The following is a 24,453-nucleotide window of genomic DNA, read 5'->3' as shown; positions in this document are numbered from 1 at the left end:
CTACTGGGAGCTAGCTGAACACATCAGGTGAACCAATGATAAGAAGGGAACAATGTGCAGCCACCAATCAGCAGCTAGTTCTCAGTAGTGCATTGCTGCTCCTAAGTCTAGCTAGGTATGCTTTTCTACAAAGGATACCAAGAAAACAAAGCAAATTAGATAACCGAAGTAATTTGGAAAGTCATTTAAAATTGCATTCTCTATCTGAAACATGAAAGAAAAGTTTTGAGTTTCATATCCCTTTAAGACCTTTCTAGGGCTGCAATACTGATGTAGGCTCAGGAGTGTGCTTATCTTGAGCACTATCCGTATAAAATTTTTTGTTGCTGCCGTAAAGTGCTCTGAACAAGTTAACGCTTCTGAGTTTACCTCCGTATGTTCTACTGGAATTGGGCCAAGTTTCAACAGAATACCAAGAGACACAGGTAATTAAATGTTAAAATTGTCGAAAACTGAAAACTGTAGGTGAATTATGAAAGTTTAATTTTGACCCCTTTAAAACAGTCATCTGTTAAGAACAAAAATGTGTAGTGAAAAGGGCTCTTACATCTCGTGTGAGTCCCTAAACATTAAAAGAACCATTTTTGACCCTTCATTTTACCAAAGGTTTTTTGTACAAAATCTTTTTATGTTGTTGTTGTTTAGACAAATATCTTCTCTTATTAATATTCAAACACTAAAACTGCTACACCAGATTCATTCATTTCAGAGATCTACATTTCTTGCCATTGCTGCAAATGTTTGAACTGTATAATACCACCATGATCAGTCCCCACATTACATATTGAATCGAGTGGGCAATTTATTAACTCTGGTTAAACTTTCCGGCTTTTCTTGAAGGCACATAGGGTACACGCAGTATACTCGGGGTCTCCTCCATTACTCGTACCAACAAGTTATCTATGTAGTCCTCCAGCTCTCGGATGTGAGTGTCTTTCTTTTTAATGATTTCTTTGTGCTTTAGCAATTCACGTTCGACCTCATTGCGAGTAAGGTGACCGTAGACACCTGCTCCATCAAATGGGTTCTGCTCCTATGGAATAAAGGGTTAGTTCATTAATAAAACAAACCAGTTATATAAATAGGACAGAGAAATACTTCAAACTGAAATGCACAGGAATGTATCTCCTTTTTGAATTGAAGCATTTTGCCATACAAACATTACAAAAAAAATCCTTTTTTTGTAAAAGCTTCAGCTGTTTTAGTGATTTTACTGTGCACGGAACATATATACATATGCCTTGTGCACCTGCATTTATACGCTATGCCTGCTAAGAGAGCATATATTGTTATCGACAATAACCAATTTCGCATAATCGTTGACAAGAGAGTAGTATTTGAATTTGGGTATATGGGGCATATGTACATATGCTATGTGCACCTCCTTTTTAATAGAAGCATTTTAGTTGCTATATGTGCACGGGAAAAGGGTTATTTTCAAAACTGAAATGAGTTCAAGTGCATTTCAATTTTTATTTGTATGTCCCTTTAATCACGGAAGACAAGTAAAACAATACAGGAGTTCACTGGTCAGAAGAAAAAGTCTACCCTATTCTACACAAATATATTTTAAATTATATTTTAAATCATCCAAAGTGTAGACAAATTAATCTTTTTCCCATTCCACAAATTGAAGGAAGGAAATTTGAGCATCTTTGTGGAAGATGAACCTTATGAATACCCAATAAGTCTCTTTTAATAATAAATAAATGTTGAAACTTTATTAAGAAATGCACAAACCAGGTACAAGATGTTCATTATTGGACAATAATTCCAACATATGTTAGTGTAGAAATCAAGTAAAAGCTAAATTTGACCCCATTTTTTTGTTTCATGGTTCAAATAGAGAATAAAATATTTAAAACGTTTTCAATTTACTTCTATTATCAAATTAATTTTGTTCTCATGGTATTGTTTGTTGAAGAGATGACCTGGGTAGATAGGCTGCTCATGTCTGCAGAACTATATTGCAGCATTTAAGAATGATTTTGAACAATAGTTGGCAGCATGCTTGCACAATGTATAACACTGTTAAAAGCAATCTTGCAAAGCTATTGCAATATAGTGCTCCGGACATGTGCATACTCCTGAGCCTTCCCAATTGCTTTTTAAAAAAAGGATACCAACAGAACAAAGTAAATGTTATGCTAGAAGTAAATTGGAAATATTTTTAAAATTGTACACTATTAGAATCGTGATAGAAAAATGTTGGGTTTCATGCCCCTTTAACCCTTTGGCTGCTAAGCCATTTCCCACCTGGGTGCTAATATTTTTTTTTATTATTATTATTATTATTATTATTATTATTATTTTTGAAAACAATTTTTTTTTTAACTTTTTTTTTTTTTTTTTTTTTTTACAGACCCCCAAGACTTAGACTGTTGGAAAGGTTAGGCGATTACCTTTCCAACAATGGGTCTTGAGGGTCTGTAGCTGCTTAGATGCCTGAGATAGAGGCTTCTAACCAGCATGCCCCCTCCTCCTATACTTAACATTGTTAAGTATAAATAAAGTTGCGCTGTGACGTCATCACGTAATTGTGCGTGACGTCACTGCGCATCACGTGAAGCCCCGGCGATGTCTGTCACTCTACAGGCACGATCACCGGGGTAGGAGTAGTAAGGAGCCCCCAGATCTCCCTCAAGATGGGAGAGTGCTCATGACGGCTCTGAGCCGTCATTAGCACCAGAGTGAGAAACTCTGTGACGGCTCAGAGCCGTCATTAGCACTCAAAGGGTTAAAGGAAACACGTAAGGAATAATTAAATGAATAGATTGCAGGGAACTGTGGAGACTGACTAAAACAGCCGCACTATCTGCTCCACTCGCACTGCTCCCCTTTTCTTGAATTTCTCAACTGTGAGACAAGCAGCGAATATGGCACACTAAAAAACAGCCATAATCCCCCCCCTCCTGAAAACCCTCTGTATCTTCGGAAAATACTGATTTCAGACATATGTTTTGACCCTAGAAAATTTCACTCTTCACTTAGTAGTCCTTGAAATTAGACCTGTTTGCATGCAGAGATATTTTTTGCCATACCATAAGAAAACTGACACAATGTCGGGAAGGCAGAAACAGCCAGATAGGCGCAATAAAAACCACATAGAAGCTCCAGAAATAGAACATTCAAGAACGGATGCTTCGGATCTCCCTGCACAAGATACACATCCAATAGTATCCCAACTCTCTGCCCTTTTCTTACCTAAGATTGAGCAGCTCCAGACTGGTATGGACACGCTCTCAACAGACTTTAAAGCTTTCTCATCACGTCTCACAAGTGTAGAGCAGAAAGTGGAGGAGAGTGAGGAAAGACACAGAGAAACCTCATCATCTATCACCAACCTCCAAAAACAAAACAAGATGCTACAAGCCAAGCTGGAAGACTTGGAAAACAGGTCGAGGAGGAACAATATTCGTATAGTTGGAGTTCCAGAGTCCATCCCAGCAAGGGACTTGATAGAATTTGCAGAAACGACTCTCCCAGGCCTCTTAAAACTCCCAACCACTAGTATACCATGCGTGGTTGAAAGGGCCCACAGAATTGGAATGTTACAGAGAGATAATGTAGAGGACAGAGCCCCAAGACAGATAATGGTGCGTTACCTTAACTACAAGGACAAAATGTCGATGATTAGAGCTTACAGACAAATGCCAAATATCACATTCGAAGAGAAAAAGATATACATCTTTCAAGATTACTCGGCAGAAGTCACGAAGAAAAGGAGAGAATTCTCACCATACTGTAAAGAACTAATAGCTCAAGGAGAGTCAGTGGCGCTGCTATACCCAGCCAAACTAAGGCTGCAAACAACGCAAGGCCCGAAAGTGTTTGAGACCCCACAACACCTACAGATATTTTTGGACCAAGTGAAGAGACCCCTAGGCAACATGCAAAGAGAGAGAAGGGAAGAGGACGCTGAAACTTGAAACAGGAAAGTATTTTAAGACTCTTGGGACAAATGACATCCAAGGCTTAACAGCCTTAACTGACCTAATAGAGGGTTGTTAAGAACTCAAAGTGGTACTACCACAGATTAAATAACCAAACTAGAGACTAGGGGAGGGGGGGAGGGCTAGTGGGATTATTTGAAGTTCATTTATACAGTTATTCAATTGTTCAGTGTTTTGTTATCTTGTTTATTTAGTTGCTAACTTGTTGTATCTGTATTATTGTTCCACAAAGGAGATCTAACTTCCTGCCTACATACTATAACTCACCAATACAGCTAAACATTGATAGTCATCTAACTGTGAATTCTACTTGCAGAGCCAGGGTAAAGGAAATTGATCGGAATCCAGGCATTTTGGTAAGACTGTACTCTCTCCCTCTACCAACCAGCAGTAAGTAAAAACACCACAAGTCACAATCACAAACATAAATTACTACTGAATTGACTAGCTTGCATATACCTAGAGACACACAACATGAAAATTGTGTCATGGAATGTGGGGGGCATCACTTCCCCTATAAAGAGAAAGGCCATACTAAAATACCTTAGAAATCAGAAAGCTGACATTGCTATCCTTGAAGAAACCCACTTATCAAACATCGAACACCAAAAACTGAGACAGGGGTGGGTAGGGGAGGTGATTCATACCACATATGAGGCAAAGCGAGCAAGAGGAGTTGCTATCCTTTTTAGGAAAAACTTAGAATATACTATTGACAAACAACAAGTAGACACGGAAGGGAGGTACCTACTCATTAAAGTACAGTGTGAAAAAAAAACCTTAACTATTGGGGGGGTATATGGCCCACACACTAACAAAAAAGAATTTTGGGGAGACTTAAGCAGCAAAATATTACAATTTGCAGACAACCAATTGATTTTGGGTGGAGACTACAACATAGCCCCGCAGACTCCAGCAGACAGGTTCAGAGACCCCACATCCAACATCATGCAGACCACTAATTTACGCAACACTAGAAGGGAATCCCTCATCCTATCTAAATTCCGAAACTCATTAGCACTAGCAGATATATGGAGAGACAAACACCCAGAAGAGAGAAACTACACCTGCTCGACCCCAGCTAAGAACACACTTTCAAGGATAGATTTGTTTTTGACAACCCACTCACTGGGACCCAGCATCACCGACGTAAACATCGACGTTCCCACAATCTCAGACCATGCACCTATCAGTCTCAAACTTAACCTGGTACCACGAAGGGAGGGACCCTGTAGATGGTTCTTCCCGAAATATCTCTACGGGGATGTTAACTTCAAAAATACACTGGTAGGGGAGTGGAGAACATATACGAATTTAAACAATGCACATAAAGATCATATCCAATTGTTTTGGGAGACAAGCAAAGCAGTCATGAGGGGAGTAATAACCTCATACGCGGCAGGCAAATTAAAAAAGATGAGAGTAAGAACGGAGCTATTGCTTAGAAGAGTGTTAAGTGCCAGAAATAAATACTTGCGTAATCCTACCACCACCACTAAACACAATTACATAACAGCAAAAGCTGAGAGAGACACAGCACTCAACCAAGACACAAGGAGGGGAATGACAGCGATGCAAGCAAAGTTCTACAGATTTGGTGACAAAACCGGAAAGTTCCTAGCTAGACTTACCAAACTTACCAAACCCAACAGATATATCAATGCCATTAGAGGGGGAGACACAATACATACAACCACACCGAGCATACAGGCAACTTTCAATAAGTACTATCAAACACTATACAGGGGAACTGAAGTAGACAAGCAAAAACAGGACCTATTCTGGGAATCCATATCCAACCCATGTATATCAGAAGAACACTTAAATCTTTTGAATTCGACAATATCAGAGGCAGAGACCTTGAGAGCTATAAACACTCTTTCACTTGACAAAACCCCTGGACCTGACGGCCTACCCGGGGAATATTATAAATTGCTGGGAGTGAATGTGACGCCAACTTTAACCGCACTTTATAACAGAATTATGACAGGTACAATTACCCCAAATGACCGTTTCACGGAAGCTAATGTTAGCATTATTCCCAAAGCGAATAGAGATCCACTCTTACCTCAATCCTACCGCCCTATATCGTTAATGAATCAGGACTATAAATTACTGACAAAAAATTCTAGCAGACAGACTGGCAATAGCCTTACCCACTCTAATACACACGGACCAGACGGGCTTCGTAAAGGGACGCTCGTCAGTTTTAAACCTCAGAAAACTCCAATTCATTCTAACACACTTCTGGAACAAGAGAGGGGAGAGGGGAGGGGGGACCCAGGCAGCGTGCGCGCTGTTGGTGGACGCGGAAAAGGCCTTTGACATGGTCCTATGGGATCATCTTTACTACACACTGCACAAATTTGGTATCACGGGTCTTTTCGCGCACACGGTCAGGGCACTTTACGCTAACCCTAAGGCATCCATACTAATCAATGGGATCCCCTCTCCCTCCTTACAACTGGGCAGGGGAACCAGACAGGGGTGCCCACTTTCACCCCTGCTTTTCGATCTGGCGATCGAGCCCCTGGCCATAAAAATAAGGACAGAAACAGAAGGGTTGTGGGTGGGAGAAGTAAAGTGTCACCTGTCGCTTTTTGCTGATGACATGATACTCTACATCCAGAACCCGAAAGAAAACATTTCACAAATAATGCAAATCATACACCAATTTGGCCTTGTTTCGGGTTACAAGATAAACACGGACAAATCAGAACTGATCTGGTTGAACAAGCAGTCCACACACATAGACCTACCATTTAGCTTCAAACACGTCACAGACTCCTTCACATACTTGGGAATTAAACTCTCAATAGACCCCAAAAAATGGTATCAACTGAACTATCACCCCCTAATTAAGGATATACAAGAGATGTTACTTAGATGGGGTAAATTACCTGTCTCGATGGCGGGAAGGATAGCTTTAATTAAAATGATTATATTTCCAAAGCTTCTTTATCTGTTCCAAATGATACCGGAAAATATACATAAGACTGACCTAATTCAGCTAAACAAAACATGCCTTTCCTTTGTGTGGGCAAAGAAAAAACATAAAATACAAGCTTCCAGGATGATGGCAGAGATTGGTTCAGGGGGATTTGCGCTTCCCAACTTCGAGGCATATTGCGGGGCAGCCCAAATTAAATACATACTAGATTGGCTAACTGGGACCCAACATTTTACACTACCGGCACTAGAAACACAACCAATATCTCCTTGGTCATTACAAGCTATCCCACACATGTCGCCCAACCAAATCACTAAACTCCTAAATGAATACCCTATGCTACTTCAACCTCTTCGAGCCTGGTGGAAAATGTGTAAGAAGCTCCAGTTTAACCACAGATACACAAAATATCTCCCATTAAGTGGAAATCCAGAATTCCCAGCGGGAATAGACACTGGAGTATTCATCACATGGAAAACTAGAGGATTAGCCTCGGTCTCCCAGTTCATAAACACCTTGGACATGACGATTAAACCATTCCAAGAATTACAAACGCAATATAACCTGCCACACAGACATCACTTTGCATACTTACAGGCAAGACATTACATTAAAGACTTACTCAAGCAGGACGAATTACGGAATCAAAATCTGGGAACAAATAGATTAATACACAGAAAAGTACAGGGAGAAACATCCATTTCCCACACATACAAACTCTACATGCAACAGACCAACGATTCAGCAATGAAACACATTGGTGACATATGGTCGGCTATATTGAACACAGACATCTCAGCAGATATAGTAAAACGAAGCATACAGAAAGTGAGAAAGGCTACGCTATCGGTGGTAAACAGAGAGTCACACACTAGACTTATACACAACGCGTACATACCCCAGAGGATTTATAAAAAATGGAGACCAAACTCAGAAGGAACCTGTCAAAAGTGTAGAGCACCAGAGGCAGACATAATCCATATGATATGGAGCTGCCCAAAGATTAACAGATTTTGGGCGATGGTGGAGCATTGGCTACAATCAGCCTTCAAGATATCCATAAACATTTCCCCCGCCATGGTAGTATTTTTACATACCCCAACACCACACTCAGGGAGCACAGGAAAATTGACTAGCAATGTAATTTTACAAGCCAGGAAACTGATCTTCAAGGGATGGTTGGGTGGTAAAGCCCCCACGATCCCACAACTCAAAGCAGGTATGCAGAGCCAACTAACAGTAGAGGCCGTAGATGCAATGACAGATGTGCAGAGTAGAACTAAACCCTTTATTCAGAAATGGGAACCATACATTCATACATTAGACATTTCCATGCAAACACGTATCTTGTATCCTCTTAGGAACACTGAATTCTTACTAGGAGAGCGTCTCAAAGGAAACTGGGAATTTCTCTATAATGAGAGAAACAGACACCAAAGGAACATAACATAATATACACATTAACAAATAGTCAGTTGATCTTGCTGGAGAGGGAGAGAGGAGGTAATCTGGAGGGTAACTTTAAATGTGAGAGGGTGAGACTGCTGCGGGGGGTGGGTAAATTGAGGAGAGATGAGGGAGGAGGAAATAAAAAAAAAAGGGGGTTCTGTAAAATTAACCTTCAAGTTGATCTAAACATACTGTAATGAAGTCAAACTTGACACTGTATCTGTAAAATATTTGTTGATTTATGGTAACCTCTGAAGAATAAATAAAGTTTATAAAAAAAAAAAAGGAATAATTAAATGTTCATGATTTAGAACATTGAGGAAAAAAACTTTCCAACTTAATAAAGCACATGGCTACCCCTGATACATAGCATTCCCTAATTAACTTTAGCTTACATCAACTGCAAAACAATGCACTTTATACTAAGGCTAGCCTGGTTATCGAGTCTTGAATGGCTCCTACAAATCAGGCAAATGGTGGGTGGAGTTTGGCTATTTAAAAACAATTGAAGGAAACAGGATATTATTTTGTTTTAAAAATGTTTAGTCATGACCAATATATTATTCTATACCCCCTTCCCCCCCAAAATGCCTTGTTATTGCAAGGTGCTTACTGTCCCTTTAAAAAGAATACAATAGTCTGAACTTGAATGATTTATCAGGAAGATTCTGAAAACTTCTGAAATAATTGATGATCTCTGTTAACTAAAAAAATAAATAAAGAATCCATCAATTAGGTATATGTTGTGTAAGCCACAGTTTGGTATATGCCTTAGAACTGATCAGTGAATTTTATTAGTAAATGCACTTGTAAGCTAAACACATATGGCTCATTTAAATGTTTTTGCAGAGAAGGTGTTGCTATAGAAAAAGCTGCATTAGTTTGGGTGTGGGAGACATGTTTGTTGGTGCTAAATATAAGGTAAGAAAATACACTTTTAAAAAGCATTTATAGCTTTAAGGGGCATTGTACTGTAACCCCCCCCCCCCCTTTATTGTGTTCTCAATGATTCATTTTATTGTATGGGTGTGTATTAAATAGTTTTCAAATAGCGAGTTTACCTTTATTTTGATAATTGAAAAGGTCATTTTGCCCATTGTAGCCCCACTGAAAATGTCAACACTTAAGTATTGGCTATAGAAAAGGTATGTAAACATAACAGCAGAAGAAATTACACTCCCATTGGGAGGTGGAAGAGATAAGTATTAAAAATGTTAATTTTCAATTGCTCTCTTAAAGTATTGGGCACATGGACACATGGACAGAGATAAGATAATAAAGCATGTGTGTGTGCAGAGTGATAAGATAACGAGGTCTGATCTCCTTGCAATTTCCCATGCATTTTATATTCTGCAGCTGGTATAACAATCTATTGAAAACACATGGGATTAAACATTCAGCTATCTATTATAGTGGTTGATTACAATCCTTTCGGAAAAATGTATCAAATGGTATATCTACAAAAATCCTCATAGACTTTATTGGTGATTTTCTGTTGAAAATCGTTAGGTATGTTTTTCTAAATGATTGTGTTCAACCCCATAGTTAGTAATACAAAAATCGGCATGCCCTGACAAATGGAGTTTTTTTTCATTAGGGTCACACTTTAAGATTCAAAACTGGAGACTTACAATTGAGGGAGGAGCAAGCAAGGTGCTGCAGCTCTGTCTTTTTGTGTGCTGGAGAGAGACTTACAACATACCTCGCCTGCAAGAGCCCTTTGACCGTGTGAGGCCCACCGGTCTGGGCGACGGATCCTTGGATCTAGGAGGCGGAAGTCTTACATAGGCAGCATTTGGCTCTATGGCTGGTGCAACTCCACTGTAAGCAAGCCTATGATAACGTCCCCATATTTTACAGCACCGGCCAACTATCTATACACCTACTTGTATCGATGTGAGGAGACACAGGGTATAACTCCACTGGGTAAATTGGCTCCTATATACCCTGTAATAGCTGTGGTTCAGCAAGAGGACGGGAAAATCCCGCTGCCCCTTGGCTGTTACCAGCAAGATCGTGAGAGAGCGGAAGGAGCCAACCCTGGGATCCGATGGTCACAGGGAGCTGACTACAGAGGTCGAATCTGTGGAAGTCGGGAAGACAGGAAGCCGGGTCGAGGCTCTGGACGTCCGGTACATCGACCGCAGGGCTAGCCAATACGAACCCTCGAGCGGTGACGCAGGGATGGTGCGTCGGGCAATCACTGCGCATGGAAGCCAGACCGGTGAGCAAAGCACTAAGCAAGCCTGTGAAGGAAGAGGCCTCACGGGAGATCGCAAGTACCGTTTTCTCTTTGGGCAGTGAGCTGGGATAAAAGGTGTGTTACACTAGAGACCTTAAAAGCAGGTTAATAATTTTAACCAGTAGTGACTTACACTGACCTCTTTGTACATATTGTGTGTGAACTCACTGAGATAAAAAAACTGCACTAATTTACTATATATTGTCCGCAAGAGCCCGCAAACTTACTCTAAGGTTGGTTGTGGCCACCTTGAAAACACGGAACTGAGAAACAGCTGGTGATATTTAAGTAAGCAGGACAGTGAGATTCTGGGGTTCATCGAACAAGGCTACATTGGAAAGCGTAAAAAGCAGTTTAAGCTGTATGGACTGCATGCTGCATACTAACAGCCCTGAGATCAACCCAGGAGAGACTGGCTGTATTGTTGAGACACTGGGGCCTATATTTGTTAAATGTACATTTGAGAGTCTGTACTTATAAATTGTATATATCCTCTAGGAGGTAAGGGGTAAAAGCAACAGTAGAAGGGCCACCAGCTTACCTATTGTATCTGAAGAATTAACCATTAAACAATAGATACATACATTGAGGCCTACACTATTACAGCCTAGTATGCACATAGGGGCTTTTCCCTTGTGTAGTCACAAGACACAGACTGTTTTATAGGTTTTCCAGGGTCTTCCAGTTAATTTCTGAGCAGACCAGGGATAATTTCCCATTGCCCTAAGGGAAGTAGTGTTCATATCTGATAAACACGGTCTGGGATGCATTAATTACATATAATATCTAGCACTTACAGAAAGTTGTAAAAATGGCCATAACTCTACTTATTCTATTATAGATGTAAACGCTAAACAGTAGAACTTGAGGGTCTGCTAGTTTGGCCTTGTTTTTCCACATATGCACATTGGTTTCTCCCTCGTGAGGACACAAGATTTGATACAGATTAATATAAATTCACTAATTTAACGTAACACTTAATCACTGTAGATTAAGGGAACCGAGGTTCTCTTTCTACATTTGTATACCCTGTGTTAAAGGGTTCTTTTTTTCTTATATTTACAGGGTATTATTTTCTTTATTGGTTGTTCTTTTTCGTTGTGCTACATTCACATATTTCTGCACAGTGTGTGATGGTTTATCACTTATAGATGTAATTGCCATAGTAGGGGCAGGCCCATGGAAAGATATATTTTGCAGTCTAAGGGCTCTTCTCCAGCTATGCCCCCTAAACAAAAGGACAAGAAGGGCAGAAAAAAAATTCTGACCTCTCTCTAGACATAGCACAGGACCGTAGTATGATTAATGTACCTAACTACGATATGTCAGAATTAGTTGCAGAAATTGAGTTGGAGGACAGGGTTAATATACAAGAACCTAATATTGTATCACATAGTAATATGCTAACTGCTTTACAGGCCAGAATTGAGGACCTGGAGGATCACTCCAGGCGTAACAATCTTAAGATAATTGGTCTACCTGAAACGCCTGAATTCCAGTTTGTCTCTGTCGCCCTAGCTCAGTTACTACAAATACAATTACCAATACAAGGGTTCCAGATTAAAAGAGCCCATAGAATAGGTACTCCCAGAGGGAATGCTGGAATAAATAATAAACCTACACCTCTTATATTTAAATTCATAAATTTCCAAGATAAGGTCCTATTTCTAAGACAATAAAGGAAAATGAACCCATTTATGTTTGGGCCACATAAGATCTTGATGTTTCAAGATTTCTCTGCAGAGACCCTAACAAAAAGAAAAGAGATGTCACCCTTCTTTGTTAAGTTAAAAAGACACTCAGATTAAATTAGATTTTCATGATTCAGATACAGCATGTAATTTTAAACAACTTTCCAATTTACTTCCATTAAAAAAAATTTGCACAGTCTTTTATATTTACAATTGTTGAGTCACCAGATCCTACTGAGCATGTGCAAAAATTCACAAACTATACGTATATGCATTTGTGATTGGCTGATTGCTATCACATGGTACAAGGGGAGTGGAAATATACATAACTTTGAAATTTGTTATAAAAAAATCTACTACTCATTTGAAGCTCAGGCTAAGTGCTTTTGCATTGTCTTGTTATCTTGCATTTGTTGATTATGCAAATCTAATGTGTTGACTGGTCCTGCTGACTATAATGTTAGGCTGATCTATCTAGCGAAATTAGTAATGACAAGGGAGGGTAATACTCAAACTTTAAATAATACCACAGAAGCTTCCTTGTTTTACAAATCAGCAGGGCTAGGTTAGACAACAGGATATCATGGTCAGAGTACTATGCGTAATAATTAATGCAATGGAGTTGTTATTTTTATGGTTATTTTAAAGATTTTCTTTTTTGGTGTTTTTTGTTTTCTTTTTCTCTTCTCTTTGTGTTTTTTTTTTTCCCTCCCCCGGACCGCACTACCCCCCCCAGAACAAATGCAATTAAGCTCTTATCATGGAACATAGGGGGCATCACCTCACCAATAAAAAGGAAGGCTATAATTAAGCAGTTAGGCAAGTACAGAAATGACATAGCGTTTCTACAGGAAACACACCTGAACTCAGTAGAATTAGTTAAACTAAAAACTAAATGGGTTGGGGAGGTCATTGCTGCCCCAGTCAACACAAGGAAAGGAGGGGTAGTTATTCTTTTAAATAAACAGCTACTATATAAAATCAAGGCCAGTGAGGTTGATGTTAATGGACGGTATCACATTTTAGAGATTATAATCAATAATAAACTTTTAATTCTATGTAATATAAAAAACACAAATACAAAACACTGTGGATAAGGTCTTTTGGGACGATCTTATGCTTAAACTCCATAAATACATTGGCCAAAACTTGATAGTCGTAGGTGATATGAACCTAATTGCAACCCCCAATTTAGACAGACTAAATAAAAAAACAATAATTATGAAAAAGACAGGAAGGTACGCATTCTACAAACATTCTCTGTGCAATTAGGACTGATCGATATATGGCGTACACAAAGGCCGGATAGCAGATTCTATACATGTTTATCTAAAGGCTATCAATCACTGTCAAGGATTGATATGTGTCTGATTTCAGACGCTCTTATCAGTTTAGAGCCCAAGTCAGATATTAAAGACATAGTGCTCTCAGATCACGCTATTATTTCACTGGAGCTGAGCGTACGTCTAGTCCAAACAGATAGTATTAACAAAATTCCTTTCCCTAGATACCTAAGCAATAATAGCAATTTTCAAAATTGGTTAAAGGATAGATGGAGAGACTATTATAAGTTCAACTCTGCATATTTAGAGAAAACAGAGACTTTTTGGAAAGCCTCTAAAGCAGTGCTGCGGGGTGAAATTAAAATTTACCTTTGTACCCTTAAAAAAAAAGCCAAGCAAAGAGAAATACAATTTTCCAATCAGGTTAAAAACACAGATAATGCTTATATATCTAGCCCGAGTAAGGTATTATGGGAGAAATATGTGACTGCCAAGTCTCAAAGGGACATCTTAATTAAGCAAAAAATGGCACTAGAAGTCCTAAGACAGAGGGCTATATATGGGGGTCATGTTGGTAGATCCGCAAAATTCCTTGCTAGGATTACTAAACCAATATCCAAGAATATTATCACGGCCATCAGAAGTGGTAAGAACAGATTTACAGATAGTACAGATATTGAAAAAGTGTTTCATAGTTTTTTCCAAGAGCTATATAAAGCTGAAGAAGTAGATTAGGTAAAGAAAAAACTATTCTAGAAACATATTAAGACATCCAAACTCTTGCAAGATATAATGACAGATTTAAACAGACCCATCTCTCTTCAAGAGATCTCTGAGGGTATTAAGACCGCAAAGGCAAATAAAGCAGCAGGGCCAGATTCACTTCCTCTAGAATTCTATAAAATTCTGCAAGACCAGATTTTCCCGGTATTACACAAAGTTTTTAATTTATACTTTTCTGAGGACACCAGATGTTCACCGTACTTTGCAGCCTCAAATATTACGCTGATTGAAAAAAAAAAAAACAAAGACCCAGAACTTCCTACCTTGTATAGACCAATCTCTCTCTTGAATTTCGACTACAAACTGTTCTCTTCCATCATAGCAAAAAGATTGAAAGGTTATTTAGGGAATATAATTCACAAGGATCAAACTAGCTTTATGGCAGGCAGAAAAAATATTTGAAAAGTAATGCTGACCCTAGACTTTCTCTGGAATAAACTTAAATAATCAAATACTAGGAATCTAATAGATTCAGCGCTATTAACGGTTGATGCGGAGAAAGCTTTTGACCACATTAGTTGGGACCACCTTTTTTTTACATTGGAACAGTTTGGGTTTGTAGGCCCTATAAATAATTTTGTACATTTGATATATAGCACGCCAGTATCTACCCTAGTTATTAATAACTCACGGTCTAAGCGTTTTTGTCTGCATAGAGGCACTAGGCAAGGTTGCCCGCTGTCCCCACTTCTTTTTAATAGCTCATTTGGAACCCCTAGCTATTTTGTTAAGCCAAAATCTTGATGGAATTCAAATAGGAGAACAGAAATTGGTATTATCATTATATGCAGATGATTTGTTACTATTTTTAAGTAATCGCAAGATTAATTTACCAAGAGCCATAGCCGATATTAAACTGTTTGGTAGTATCTCAGGATATAGGACTAACTTGACAAAATCTGAACTTTTATGGCTTTATAAGTCTAAATATAGTAACATCAAACATTCCTTTATTGAGGCCCAAGTTATTAACTATCTGGGCATCGGATTAAGCGCAAATCCGCAGGAGTGGTATCAATTAAATTTTCCTAAGTGCTTCAATACATGTATAAATAAACTGGGGGACTGGATTAATTTACCGATTTCTCTTTCAGCACGTGCCATTCTGATCAAAATGCTAATATTCCCAAAATTATTATATCTAATACAGAATATTCCGGTATTTGTAACGAAAGTGGATATTAAAAGGTTTAATAAAGTTTGCTCTAGGTTTATCTGGAAAGGAGCTAAACCCCAGATAGCTCTTGAGCGTCTCACGAAACCTAAAGTAGGGGCAGGTCTAACTATACCCAATATCAAGTAATAAAATAATTTAGCTGCGCTGGCTAAATTTGCGATAGATTGGATTACAGAGAAGGAGCAGGTCACTTTCCTGAAGTATGAATCCAACTTATTAGCACCATTCCAGTTGAACGCTATACTACATTGTTTACCAAGTGCGCTGCCATGAAATATTCATAACTTAATTACTATCAAAAATATAATGATAGAATGGCAGAAAATTCACTTGGAATCTAAATGTACTCCTTTTGTGTCAGAATGTCTTCCAGGAAATCCGAATTTCACACCTGGTTTATCAAATATAGTATTTCGGCACTGGCAGGAGAAAGGTTTGATTTGGGTTAAACAAATAGCTAGATCAGATTTTACACCGGAATCTTTCCAAATTCTTTGTAGTAAATACGGACTAGAAAAGAGAGACTTCTATGCTTATTTACAGCTGCAACATTTTTATACAGGGTTGCGACAGGAATATGGGCCAGATTGGTCGCTGGGCGATCTGCATAGTAGAATACAATTATATCGCAATGAGATTTATTCCATTACACCAGTATACTCTATTTTGAACTGCCCCGCACCAGTCAACGTGTTGGAATATGTAAAAAATAAATGGATAAGGTACTTTCCAAATATCACTACACAAGATATAGCAGATAGCCTTAGATTAATAGATAAGGCCTGGGTTTTGACTCCTTGGCGGGAGGCAAATTTAAAATTAATTTATATGGCCTACTTAACACCAAATGACCTAACTAGATGGCATAAATCAAATATTTACTGTTCAAGATGTAGGGCCACTTTTGCAGATATCTTCCATTGTTTCTAGGAATGTCCTAAAATTGCTCAATTTTGGGGAAAAATTAATCATTGGATAAATTCAGTATTCATATTAGACTTCCGCATTTTATTACAGGAGGTGTTCTTCCTAGCTAAGTTCCAGGGTACATACAAACATTTTCCACTAATTAATGCAATAATTTTTCTTGTACGTAACCTTATACTTAGAACCTGGAAGAATCAGTCGGCCCCAAAGTTCTCATTATTTAAACAGGCTGCGATTACACAATGCTCGGCGAACCAATACAGATTACAGATGCTGTACTCCCTGTTGGTGCTAAATAAAATTTTTTTTTTAAAAAAAAAGATTCAAAACAGACACTTTGGCCCCAATTCTAAAAAAAATTGCTGGTCAAGACGTGGTTTTTCACTCCAACACTTACAGGACAGCTCTCATGGAATTCTATAAAAAAAAGGTACTGTCCCCGCGAGTGGCGAGATGTTTCCTATACAAATAATGAGAGCTCTCTGCTAAGTAAAAGTTTACAAAGGGGGGCAAAGTAAAGAGGGGAAACCGGTGTGTTTTAAAACTTTAATAATACGCTTAATACAAATCAAAATACACTGTTTTCAGTGTACTGTGGAAATGTGGAATGCATAGGTTTTCCTTTCAGAATAAATAGTGTTTTGAGCATTTTGGTGAAAACTTGCCTCTTTAACTGTCGAGATAAATTAGTGAGAACTGTAGTGCGAAAATGTTTATAGAATTACACTGGGATTTGAGAGAAAAAAAACAAGTATTACATTGTATTTTTAAGTATGAATTTCTTGCTTTTTTGTGTAATTAAATTATGATTTACGCTGTGCATAGTTAATACAATTTATTCCTGTGTAATTTACCTACAAATTTTAAGTTTTTTATAAAATACTATTTTTGGTGAACAATTTTGTTATGAATTTTGATGCACCTTAAATGTATACTGAACCCAATTTTTTCATTATTCAAATACAGCGTACAAATTTAAGCAATATTTTAATTTACTCCTATTATCAATGTTTCTTTGTCCTCTTGGTAACTTTATTTAAAAAAGCAGGAATGTACAGTGAGGGGAAAAATGATTTGATCCCCTGCTGATTTTGTACGTTTGCCCACTGGCAAAGTAATGATCAGTCTATTATTTTAATGGTAGGTTTATTTGAACAGGGAGAGACAGAACAAAATCCAGAAAAATGCTTTTTTTAAAAAAGTTTCTAACTTGATTTGCATTTTAATGAGTGAAATAAGTATTTGATCCCCTATCAATCAGCACGATTTCTGGCTCCCAGGTGTCTTTTATACAGGTAACGAGCTGAGATTAGGAGCACTCTCTTAAAGTGAGTGCAATCAATCAGATTCCAAACTCTCCACCATGGCCAAGACCAAAGAGCTATCCAAGGATCTCAGGGACAAGATTGTAGACCTACACAAGGCTGGAATGGGCTACAAGACCATCGCCAAGCAGCTTGGTGAGAAGGTGCAATTATTCGCAAATGGAAGAAACACAAATTAACTGTCAATCTTCCTTGGTCTGGGGCTCAATGCAAGATCTGACCTCGTAGAGTTTCAATGATCAAGATAACTGTGAGGAATCAGCCCAGAACTACAATGGAGGACCTTGTCAATGATCTCAATGTAGCTGGGACCATAGTCACCAAGAAAACAATTGGTAACACACTACGCCGTGAAGGACTGAAATCCGGCAGCGCCCGCAAGGTTCCCCTGTTAAAGAAAGCAGATGTACAGGCCCATCTGAAGTTTGCCAATGAACATCTGAATGATTCAGAGGAGAACTGGGTGAAAGTGTTGTGGTTGAAGGAGACCAAAATTGAGCTCTTTGGCATCAACACAACTCGCCGTGTTTGGAGGAGGAGGAATGCTGCCTATGACCTTAAGAACACCATCCCCACGGTCAGACATGGAAATGGAAACATTATGCTTTGGGGGGGGTTCTGCTAAGGGAACAGGACAACTTCACCGCATCAAAAGGGACGATGGACGGCGCCATGTACTATCAAATCCTGGGTGAGAACCTCCTTCCCTCAGTCAGGGCTTTGAAATTGGGTCATGGATGGGTATTCCAGCATGACAATGACCCAAAACAAATGGACAAGGCAACAAATGAGTGACTCAAGAAGAAGCACATTAAGGTCCTGGAGTGGCCTAGCCAGTCTCCAGACCTTAATCCCATAGAAAATCTGTGGAGGGAGCTAAAGATTTGAGTTGCCAAACGACAGCCTCGAAACCTTAATGACTTGGAGAGGATCTGCAAAGAGGAGTGGGACAAAATCCCTCCTGAGATGTGTGCAAACCTGGTAGCCAACTACAAGAAACATCTGACCTCTGTGACTGCCAACAAGGGGTTTGCCACCAAGTAAAAATTCATGTTTTGCAAAGGGGTCAAATATTTATTTCACTCATTAAAATGCAAATCAATTTATAACTTTTTTGAAATGCGTTTTTTTCTGGATTTTTTGTTATTCTGTCTCTCACTGTTCAAATAAACCTACCATTAAAATTATAAACTGATCATTTCTTTGTCAGTGGGCAAACGTAAAAAATCAGCAGGGGATCAAATACTTTTTTCCCTCACTGCAAGCTTACAAGCCTGCCCATTTTTAGTTCAGCACCTGGGTAGCGCTTGCTGATTGGTGGCTACATTTAGTATCCCTTTAACAATACTATTTTTTCCTGCATAATTGTGTGTGAATGGTTGGATTATTTATTTTGTAAGATTTTAAAATTACAATTTTTTTTGTACACATCTCATTTCCATATGAAAATGTAGTACACGCCCCTTTTGCGAGACACCCTGTTTGCTTTACAGAATTCCACCAGGGAAATAGAAGTACTGCCGATCATTCTTTTTTTTTTTTTTATTCTTTATTTATTCAAAGGACATACAGCATACATACCTATCACATTGAGAATAGAATAAAAGTTCTAATGACAAGATTCACTGAGTACCTTAAAGGCACAAGTATATTCACATTTCCTATATTTGTACTGGATAATGCATGTCCTTAAATTTTGTATTTAATACAATTCATCTGGTCACCCTCCCATGATTTAGGTCCATTCCCCAGGGTGTCCTTTCCCAGTCTTGTGGTTTGTTCTGAATTGAATTAAGTTATTGACCCTAAATGAGGGGTACCTTCCTCAAAGTTAAGCTGTCATCCCCCCCCCCCAACTGGGCATTCAAGATAAAGTCCGTATTTCGGATGGATATAGTATTTGCGTCTGTTGGATTTTTATTCAGTGTGAGCAGATAGACCTCCCACTTACTCATAAAATGGTTAGTTTGTCTCTGGATGCCCCCTACAGTGTCTGCTTACTCATAAAGTAGTTGTTTGTGTATTTCTCTTTTTAGCTGGGTCAGATTCGGAGCCTCTTTACTTAGCCAATTCTTAAAAATAGTTTTCCTCGTTTGTATGATGACATTGTGAGTGAACAGCGTATTCTTTTTGTTAAGATTTTGACAATCAAGGAATACAATTGTTTGAGGTGTAAATGTGGTTATAGGGATATTTATGGTTTTCAGCCAGAAATGTATCATTCCCCAGAATGTATGCAATTTGGGACATGCCCATATCATATGTAACAGATCTGCTTTAGGTTTTGAGCATTTTTGGCAATTCCATGTAGACTCCATTTCCGAGTTTTTGTATAGTTTAGGTGTACTATATGCCATTTCAATGAATCTGGTGTGAGCTTCCCCAAGATCCATTGAGAGTATAGCATGTCGTACTTTTTGAATGATTTGTTTATTCTGCGTTACCGAGATATCTGTGTCTAGTATTCCTGACCATTTCTCACTAATGTGTCTCTGTGTGTTCTCATTGTCTAAAACTTCAAAGCTTTGTAAACTAGAGATATGGATCTGACTCCCTGCGTGTATAAATTGCCTAGCTGGAAGATAGCATTGTCAATGCTAGGGAAATTTGTAGATTTTTGTAATGCTGTTACAAAATGCTTTACTTGCAAATAGGCGAAATTATGTGTTCGCGGTAAGGCATATTTTGTCTGCAATTGTGAGAACGTGAATATCGTTGCCCCATTACTTTCTAGAATCTAAGACACTGTATCTATTCCAAAACTCTTCCATTTCATAAATGTTTTTGTGGTCATCCCTGGAATGAAATTTGGATTTCCTTGTAAGGGGATATATTTGGTTGTTTCATGACTTATCTTAAATTTGCGACATATTTTCCTCCACGCATATAGAGGTTGTGCCAGGAGTTTATCTACTTTTGCTGCTTGTAAATGTGGTAACATAGCTAGTGACCAAGGTTCCACTATTTGTTGCTCTAACGTGGGTATGGTGAAGCTATCTCCTCTTGTCAACCAATCGAACACGTATTTAGCCTGAGTTGCCCAGCTATAAAATTCAATATTTGGTACTGCCATACCTTCTGAGTCAATTGAGCTCATCATCCTACTTGATTTAATTCTATTCTTTTTGTTGGCCCAAATGTAGGAGAATATTAAAGGATTCCAAAAGTTAAATTTTTTTACTATAATTACATTATCAAAAACCAATCTACATAGCTTAACAATAAAAACGTACCTAATTTCAAGTCAAAACGAGCGTTATCAGCATAATAAAACTATATATTTTATTTGAGAAAAAACGTCATCCAAGCCAAACCTCCTTCTAGTGTGCCTTCATTACACAATCGTGTGTCCAATCACAATGCGTTATCGTGCATATGATTAACGCATTGTTTCGTCACCCGGCGCATGCGCAATTCAATCCGGCGTTTTGCGCATGCACATATTAAAATCATTACATTTACTGCTCGCTATTGCAAGGGGAATTAGGACGGTGACGCAAATGATGACACATTACATAGATCGCGCATGCGCAGTATGGACGAAAACGGCCATATTGATAACTCAGGTTATCGTGAACGATTTGTTATACAGAATACAGCTTCTAACGGTGGGTTTGGAAAACAATTAATTTTAGGAGATGAATATTCGGAGAACACTAATAATAAGATAAGTAAAGCCTATTAGAAAAATCATTATTAAAGATGGATATAGCGATTTAAAACAAGTCTTTGCAAACGTTTAGTGTCCCTTTAACGAGTTCCAAAATTTTAAATCTGTTTTATGAATTACTAATGGAAACATCTGTAGGATGTATAATAATTTGGGGAAGAGAATATTTTTTATTAGCCCTATTCTACCTGAAATTGTTAATGGTAATTTCGCCCAATGAGTCACCAAGTCTAACACCTCTTTTTTAACAATGTATAATTGGCATTATACCAGTTTGTGGAATCCATGGATAATTTAATTCCCAGGTATTTAAAGGTTTCCCCCACTAGTTTAAAGTTGTAGTGTAGGTCTGGTATGGTGTTAGTATGAGTCAGCCAAATGAGTTCAGTTTTATCTGTGTTAACTTTGTAACCAGATATGTGTCCAAAGTCTGTGATGGTTCTCATCATTTTAGGTACATTTGTTTGGGGATCCTGTATGTATAAGATCATATCATCCGCGAAAAGTGATAAATGCATTTTTGTGTTTCCAATTGTAAGGCCTTCTGTTTCTAATCTAATTTTTGCTGCTAGGGGTTCTAATGCCAGGTCAAAGAGGAGAGGGGAAAGCAGACATTCCTACCTCGAACCTCTTTCCAGGGCAAAGGGATGAGATGGGACACCATTAACTAGAATTGCAGCATGTGGTGCAGAGTAGAGGATTTTGAGTACTTGTAGAAAGTCTCCTGTGATCCCAAATTGTTGGAGAGTAAAAAAAAATGGTTCCAAAGAACCTTGTTGAAAGCCTTCTCTGCGTCTACAAGTAGGGTGCAGGCTTCTTCGGCTTTTGATACTTTTCCCAGATTTCTGCGATTCCAGTAATGTGTGAGAAGAAATTGTAATGTACGGACATTGGTTACTGCTGATCTACCCTTCACAAAACCTGTTTGGGTTTGGTGAATTAGGTCAGGGAGAATAAGGGCCAATCTACTTGCAAGAATTTTGTGAAGAGTTTTTAATTCAAATTCATTAACGAAATCGAACGATAAGATAGAGGATTGAGATGATCTCTACCTGCCTTAGGGATTAGACTGATGTTTGCTTCAGTGAATCTTTGGGATATGTTGGTTTCACTTTTAAAATGCGTTAAAAATCTTTGAAAGTGCCTGCTATCTCATGCTGGAGTATCTAGTAGAATTCTCCCGGGAGTGGGAGGTTTCCTATGACTTTTATTATCTCCTGTGGATCTATTGGGGTATTGAGTGATTATCTTTGGTCATCTGACAATGTTGGTAATGTAAGATTGGTCCAGAACGTGTCTCTGTGTGCAGATTCTACCTCTTGAGTTTTATATAGGTCTGAAAAATAATTGCTAAACACTTTCTTAATGCCTGCAGTTTCTGTGTATATTATATCATTGTGTTTGATGGCCGCTATTGTGTTCATTCCCCTAGCTTGTTTAGTCAATCTGGCCAGCATTCTACCCGTCTTATTACCATGGTGGTAAAATCTAGCGTTGGTAATTGTCAAATCTCTAGCTGCATTCTGCATCATACATGTGTCTCTTTGTGTTTTAGTTTCTTTGTATTTGCGTCTATTAGCTTCTGTGGGATTGCGTAAGTATCTGTTTCTTGCGTTTAATACTTGTTTTAATATCAATTCCTCCTTGAGTTGTTTCTTCTTTCTGATGTTTATTACATATGTAGTTGTCACCTCTGAGCACAGCCTTGCCTGCCTCCCAGAAAAGGATAGAGTTATCTATATGTTGCTGATTTTAGTGAACTGTAGGCCAATCACTCTCCTACTAAGTGTTTCCTGAGATTGGCCTTGTGAACTGGGTATTTGGGGAATGACCAAGTGTTTTGGTGTGTTTTTAAATGCCCTAATTTAATTTTGAGCATGATTGGAGCATGATCCGAAATAACTGGGCTGTCTATTGTAGTGTCCAAGACTTTGGAGTTCAAGGATTTTGATATTAAGAAAAGGTCAATGCATGATAGTGTATCTCTCTCGGGGGTGACGCATGTGTAATTCTTTGACTCTGGATTCCTGTCTCTCCAGATGTCTGTGAGTGAGAGGGCATTTTTTAAATTTAGTCAGTATCTGGGAGTCTCTTTTTGCATTAGTGTGTTTTTTTATCTTAAATAGTGCGAGATCTGGATTTTTATACCTGTCTGCTGGGGTTTGTGGTGCTATGTTATAGTCTCCTCCCAATATCACCAGTATATCTGTCATACATAAGAGGCGGATTCGGAGGGAATTCCAAAAGTCCCTTTTGTGCGCGTGTGGTTTATATACTCCACCCTTAATGAGTGGGTATCCGTCTAGTGTGACTTTAAGGAGAACATATCTCCCCTGAGGGTCCAGGATGGTTTGGGTTACCTTGTAATTAAGATTTTTCCTAAAGAGAAAAGCAACTCCTCTAGCCCGCCTACTCTCATATTGCTAAACAACCCCCCCCCCATTTAAAAAAGGATATATAACTGTCACCACAATACTCATGGCGAACTCATGGATAATAAAGTAAAGTCTTCAGTCCTTGCATATCGAGTTCCTAACAACAAGGTCAGATGTGATACAAGATGGATAAATATTTTTTCACTCCTCTTCAGCCCTCCTCTTCTTCGTTTCTATCTGCCTCTCTCTGGCTATTGTTCCATAAGTTCTGTGTTCTCATAAACTCTTGGAGTTGTCTGGTGGATTCAAAGAACTTTGGGCCTTGCTCTGTCTGTAGCTTTAACCTTGCCGGGTAAAGAAGTGAAACAGATTCCCCTCTGTCTAGGAGCTCCTTACAGTAAGGGGAGAATTATCTGCGTTTCTTTGCTACCTCTGCCGAGTAATCCTGAAACAGATGGATCTTTCTGCCCTCATAGGTCAGCTCAGGTGCTTGTATGTTTGCTTTTAGGAGCAGGGTTTTGTCCTTGAAGTTTAAGTATTTAATCATGATTTGCCTGGGTGATGTTTTTTTATCTGTTTTCTGCTGCAAGGGTCCAATTCTGTGGACTCTTTCCACGACACAAGGAAT

The 24,453-nt window shown here is 38.6% G+C and overlaps 1 protein-coding gene across 2 annotated transcripts in view; it reads right to left on the bottom strand.

Annotated features, from left to right (window-relative positions):
* Positions 1 to 462: 462 nt before the first annotated feature.
* The window catches only part of RAB11FIP2 (RAB11 family interacting protein 2), a 110,211-nt gene continuing 86,220 nt past the window's right edge, over positions 463 to 24,453 (bottom strand). Inside the window, exon 5 of one of the 2 annotated variants that reach the window (XM_053692676.1) lies at positions 463 to 1,033. In XM_053692676.1, coding sequence (XP_053548651.1) covers positions 806 to 1,033 — 228 coding nt within the window. In that variant the 3' untranslated portion in view covers positions 463 to 805. The remainder of the gene's footprint in view (positions 1,034 to 24,453) is intronic. The other variant, XM_053692677.1, reaches the window with a different exon arrangement.

This window comes from Bombina bombina, chromosome 9, assembly GCF_027579735.1.
Source record: "Bombina bombina isolate aBomBom1 chromosome 9, aBomBom1.pri, whole genome shotgun sequence".
Taxonomy (NCBI): domain Eukaryota; kingdom Metazoa; phylum Chordata; class Amphibia; order Anura; family Bombinatoridae; genus Bombina; species Bombina bombina.
Note: the sequence above shows the minus strand (reverse complement) of the source record. Positions and strands in the feature narration are given on the sequence as shown.